General features: G+C 46.6%; 1 protein-coding gene across 1 annotated transcript in view; it reads left to right on the top strand.

Moving 5' to 3' along the window:
- Nucleotides 1-310: 310 nt before the first annotated feature.
- The window catches only part of dlgap5 (discs, large (Drosophila) homolog-associated protein 5), a 49838-nt gene continuing 44148 nt past the window's right edge, over nt 311-6000 (top strand). Inside the window, exons 1-4 of the mRNA XM_080217668.1 lie at nt 311-535; nt 1159-1343; nt 2825-2929; nt 3143-3266. Of these exons, the coding sequence (XP_080073794.1) occupies nt 334-535; nt 1159-1343; nt 2825-2929; nt 3143-3266 (616 nt within the window). The 5' untranslated portion in view covers nt 311-333. The remainder of the gene's footprint in view (nt 536-1158; nt 1344-2824; nt 2930-3142; nt 3267-6000) is intronic.

The following is a 6000-nucleotide window of genomic DNA, read 5'->3' as shown; positions in this document are numbered from 1 at the left end:
GAAATGGGGGTTCGATGTAAACTGCGCCAGGATTGAACGGACCGGCGTCAAATTCACCAACGGACATAGACCTTAGATGCAAGGTGGACCATGACTGTCGACAAACCCACCAATGGGAATTCGCTTATGCGTTTTTGGACGTCCCCGGCGACAGATGGGCCAATCATAATAGAGAATGAATAGCTAGTGGGCGGTGCTTCGCTCAGATCCGGCCAATCGGAAGCCTCAACCTATGCTTAATTAGAAGCAGCTGGGCCAATCAGGGGCCGGGCGGATTATTTTGAATGGTTAACGCTCGGGTGGTGGCTGCGAGTCCCCCGTCACTCAGCCGTCATGGAGCCAGCAGCCAGCCGTTTCAGTGAGCGCTACAAGGCGGCCGCCTCCCGGGGCTTGGAGGCCCTGCGGGTCAAGCAGGCCCGCAGCCGCACCCGCTGCCAGAAGGAGAACCGCGACCGGCAGCTCCGCAAGAGCCGCCGCCTGGATGCGCCGCCTCTGGGCCCGCAGCGGGGAGAGGCCGAGGATGGCGGACCCCCCAGTGAGTGGAAGGAAAGGGAGGGGGAGAGACAGAGGGGGGTGAGATTTGGGGAGGGGGAGGAATGGGATGGGGGGGGTGCTGTGGGTGGGATGCAAATGGGATATTGGGGGGGGGAGGGTGGGATGGGATGGGATTTTGAAGGGGGGGAGGGTGGGATGGGATGGGATTTTGAAGGGGGGGAGGGTGGGATGGGATGGGATTTTGGAGGGGGGGATATGCAGGGATGGGATGGGATTTTGGAGGGGGGGGGATGCAGGGATGGGATGGGATTTTGGAGGGGGGGGGGATGCAGGGATGGGATGGGATTTTGGAGGGGGGGGGGATGCAGGGATGGGATGGGATTTTGGAGGGGGGGGGGATGCAGGGATGGGATGGGATTTTGGAGGGGGGGGGATGCAGGGATGGGATGGGATTTTGGAGGGGGGGGGATGCAGGGATGGGATGGGATTTTGGAGGGGGGGGATGCAATGGGTGTTTGGCCTCAGCTTGACATTCTAGGGAGATTTTGAAAACAAGTCTGGTGTCTGCTGTTACTCTTTGGATCTTTGCTTTCTCACCTGGAGGCTGTAATAGGCTAAAATTTGTTTCTTTTAACTAATGTCCATTATTCTTGTCCTTTTCAGAATCTTTGAGGGCAGCACCACAAACGATGCAGCGTTTGGAAATGTTGCAGCGTTATAAGGAGGAAAAACTACTGCGTAAACTGAAGGCAGAGCGTGAGAAACCCAAGCAAGTCTTCAAAGTTGGGATTTACAGACCAGATGTGGTTCCCTTTCAGTCACAAAATACAGTCAAGCCAAAGGTTAAGGTACAGTGTTTATAGTGGCTATGTTTCTATATTAATATCTTGAAAGAGGGTTAAAACTTCAATTAAACTTTAAACAAAGGTGTCTGCAAGTTTATAGATTTCAGTATTCACTTTAAAACCTGGTCTCGTGAGTGGGCCTCCCTTAGTGTACGCGACCAGGTGTGGTGACTAGGGGATTTTCACAGTAACTCCACTGTAGTATTAATGTCACTGTGTAATTGCTTCAGAATTATATGTAATCATATAATTGCTTCAGAGCAATAATTGCTTAGGTTTGGTGGCCGTTGTTGACAGTGGTGGGGCCGGGTAGAAGAATTTGGAGCTCCTCGCTGAAACTTACAAAAGGACAAATCACAAGGGGTCATGGTAATTTTCAACTGGGGTCACATTTGAAGCAGAGTGCCGGGGGAACACGGCTTGTGTTTAATTTCATTGCAGCGAGGGCTGCCACAGATTCAGTGGACCAAGTGACTATCTCCTGTCCAGTAAAGTTTGTGCATCAAACTTTTTTGTTTTGAGGTGAGATTTGAAGATGGAACCAGGCCAATGGTGTCAGGAAAAGGATTGAATTGGAGGTCCAACCACTGATGCTCTTGTTCCTCCTGTGGAATAGCTGAATGAGTTGAGGGCTGCTGAATAGGAGATGTTGGCAGTTTCACTGTTACTGCACTGGTTCTACAAGTTTGTAGTAAATCTGTCATGGTGTGCAGGCTGTGGGCCCAGTGGATATTGCCAGCTATAAAATTCTAGTTAGAGTTCCAATTGAGGAAGCAAAGATAAATTTGAGTCTCAAAGGAGCTTGGTGATCCTTTATTTTGCAATTCATAGAATCCTACAGAGCATCCGGTCTGTTGTGTCTGTACTGACCACGATCCCACCCAGGCCCAATCCCCATAACCCCATGCACTTACCCTAGCTAGTCCCCCTGACACTAACGGGCAATTTAGCATGGCCCATCCACCTATTCCACACATCCTCAGACTGTGGGAGGAAACCAGGGCACCCAGAGGAAATGCACGCAGACACAGGGAGAACATGCAAACTCCACAGACAGTGACCCAAACCGGGAATCGAATCCGGGTTTCTCAGTGCTAGAGGTCTGGTTCGATTCCCGGCTTGGGTCGTTGTCTGTGTGGAGTCTGCATTTTCTCCCCCTGTCTGCATGGGTCTCCTCCAGGTGCTCTCGTTTCCTCCCACAGTTTGAAAGATGTGCTGATTAGGTGCATTGACCTGAACAGGTGCCAGAGTGTGGTGACTCAGGAAATTTCACAGTAACTTCGTTGCCATGTGAATGTAAGCCTACTTGTGACTAATAAATTTAACTTTATCTTAATGCTAACTGGTGCTGTCAGACAGCAGTGCTTGCCATCGTGCCACCTAATTTGTGCCTTCCACCTTATCCAAGATAGTTTAATAGGCCTGACAATAAATATGTGACCATGGGTGAACTGTAATTGTACTTGTTCTTTTTTAAATTGTAGGCTGTTGTGCCTTCTGCCTCTGAGTCGAGAGTGACGAGATCAATGACCAAGAAGCAAGAGGTGACAAAGGCACCCAGTGTACCCAGATTCACAGCTCCTACTAAGGTAACAACTTCAAAAGGCAGGGCTGTAGCATCAGGAGGAGTTATGCTGGGAGCTGATTCTGATTTTACTGCCAATATATCGCCTCGTTATGGATTATTTTTTAGTAAACAGCATTTCTGAAGGAGCAATGAATTGCCCACTGCCCTGGGGGTGTTTAGTTTGTTGGCTGTAAAGTTGTGAAAACAAGTTTTGACTTTCTGTGTTGTGTCACAGGTGGGTCCTGTTAAAAGCAGCACCATTTCTGCTCGAGGTTCTACGATGGCCACTGGGACAAGGAGTCAGCACCAAACCATTCAAACTGCAGGAGCCAAAGTGTCAACTGCAAAGGAGAAAAGGGGTAATTGAATTTCACTGAGATCACCACGGCAACACTTTGGAGATGTTTTAGAACAAAAAGTTTTAGCATCCAGTGAAAGACACTGGGAAGAGGATTCAAAAAAAAATTTAAGCTTATTATTAGTGTCACAAGTAAGCTTGCATTAACACTACGATAAAGATACTGTGAAAATCCCTTAATCACCACACTCTGGCGCCTGCTCAGGTAGACTGAGGGAGAATTTAGCACCTAACCAGCATGTCTTTCGGACTGTGGGAAGAAGCCAGAGCGCACCAACTTGCAGGTGGTGGTATCCCTAAGTATTTGCTGCCCTTGCCCTTTTAAATGGAAGTGGCCGTGGGTTGCAAGGTGCTTTCTAAGGATCTTTGGTGAATTGCTGCAGTGCACCTTAAGAAGTTTTTTTAAAGTTTCTTTATTAGTGTCACAAGTAAGTTTGCATTAAACTGCAAGGAAGTTACAGTGAAAATCCCCTAGTCTCCACAATCCAGCGCCTGTTCGGGTATACTGGGAGAGAATTTAGCTTGGCCAGTGGACCTAACCAGCATGTTTTCTTTTTGAGTGAGAGGAAATCGGAGCACCCGGAGGAAACCCATGCAGACACAGGGAATACGTGCAAACTCCACACAAACCGTAACCCAAGCAGGGAATCAAACCGCGGTCCCTGGCAATGTGAGACAGCAGTGCTAACCCACTGAGTAAGGAGCCTGTGATTGTAGGGGCTGGTGCAGCCAGTGTGGAAAAGACACTGGTGTTGACTGATTCCATCTACCCCTTGATTATTACTCCTACAAACTCTGCATTGTATTTTCTCTCTCACGGATGCTTGTGGTTTCAGTTGCTTGGCCTCAGAGGCTACAGAGGTCAGAGTCATCTTTAGAATGGCGGAATTCACAAACCAACATGTCGGAAATCTGCCAAGGTGGGGGGGAAATTTCTCATCCCTAACTAAAGCAGATGGATCATCATAATGCTTACTTGGTCTATTGATATTGCCACGAGGTACTCAAAATGCATCAGTTCAATCTATTCTAGTGAGGAAAGCAAGCGTTAAGTACTTCATAGTCATTGGATTCCTGCAGCACTTCATACAGAACACGCTGTCATGGGACAGTTAACTGCATCAGAAACTGCTAGTGTATTCCCCCTTGAATGTAGCTCCCTACACTTGTGCTGTTAAACCAGTCTATCATATCTTGCCACTAAACTCAGCCCTGTATTTGCACGCTCCCAAGGTGAAACACTTTAAACAAGCTCAGCTTTTGGGATCCCCATGAATTTGCACAACTGTCAAGGCAGCCTGACTCATATAGTCACTCGACTGCTGTATTAAGTAATTAAATGTAATATTTATTTACCCTTCAGTGGAGCTTGTATATGTAAATCCTTGTCAAACGGAGCCTGAAATTCTGCAGAACGTTTATCCAGATTCCTGACAACCTGGGGCAGCACAGTGGTACAGTAGCTTAATTGCAGCATTAATGTAAGCCTACTTGTGACACTAATAAATTGTCCCTGGTGTTTAAGTTTATGATTGGAGGAGCAGGACACATATTTTGTATCTTCTTCACAGTAGGAGTCTCTCAAAATATCCTAAGAATAGTAGAAACTCCAGGTAAAAGGGAGGGAGGTGTAGACCGGGTGGTCACAAGGATGCTGCAATGACACCGATCCAAAAGGGGTTTGAGTGTCCAGAACTGCTCAATCTTGTTAAACCTTTTATTGTTAGTACCTGGATGCCAGTTTATTGCAACCCAGTGCTTCTACAAGACAGGCTTCCACCATCACTGAAGATAATGTAATAGGCAGGGGACTTGAGGCTGATGGGTCCTGATGGCCTACGTCCTATGACTTTAAGAGGTTCCAGAGATAGTGGGATACTTTGGTTTTCATCTTCAAGAGACCCCAGGAGATTGGAAATCTGAAAATTTAACACCTAGTTACAATTTGTTTTGTCATAAGTCATCTTACAATGTTGCTATGAAAATCCCCTGGTTGCCACACTCTGGCACCTGTTTGGGTACACTGAGGGAGAATTCAGCAATGTATCTAACCAGCATGTCTTTTGGACTGTGGGAGGAATCCAGAGTATCGGAAGGAAACCTAGGTAGACATGAGGAGAACATGCCGACTTTGCACAGATAGTGACCCAAGCTTGGAATTGAACCCGGGTCCTTGGTGCTGTGAGGCAGCAGTGCTAATCAATGTGCCACTGTAAAGGCATGAGACAGCATAGAAAGCCAATGCCTGTGAAGTATTCTATACAGACCTTTGACTACTTTATTACCCGTGTTTACCTAGGTGCTCTTACTTTGAGACAGACAAAGGACTTAATTTTGTTAAACAGCTTGCAAGATAAAGAGACAGCTCTTACACAAATTAAATTAATCTGTCCCCAAACTAGGCTGACTGCCTGAAAAACATACACTACCCGTTCTGATTAAATTGACCGGGCTGTTGGATTCAATTCACTGGGGCTCGCATTAACAATCGATTATTGAGGTAGTAACAGAAAAGTTAGAAAATAATAACACATTCAGGCAGTGTCCACCCATTTTGTGAAAAATAAATCATGTTTGACACATTCTCATTCTTTAGAGGTAATGAGCAGGATCGATAAAGGCAAGAGTAGATGTATGCTGTTGGTTTTCCAAATTGACCAGTAACAAGTAAAAGTTTACTGTACAGAATGAGTGCTCATGCTGTTATATTAGCATGAATAGTTGGGATAAATACA

The sequence above is a fragment of the Carcharhinus amblyrhynchos genome, chromosome 35 (genome assembly GCF_965287045.1).
Source record: "Carcharhinus amblyrhynchos chromosome 35, sCarAmb.v2.hapA, whole genome shotgun sequence".
NCBI lineage: Eukaryota > Metazoa > Chordata > Chondrichthyes > Carcharhiniformes > Carcharhinidae > Carcharhinus > Carcharhinus amblyrhynchos.
The sequence above is the reverse complement of the archived record's forward strand: the minus strand, read 5'-3'. Positions and strand labels throughout refer to the sequence as shown.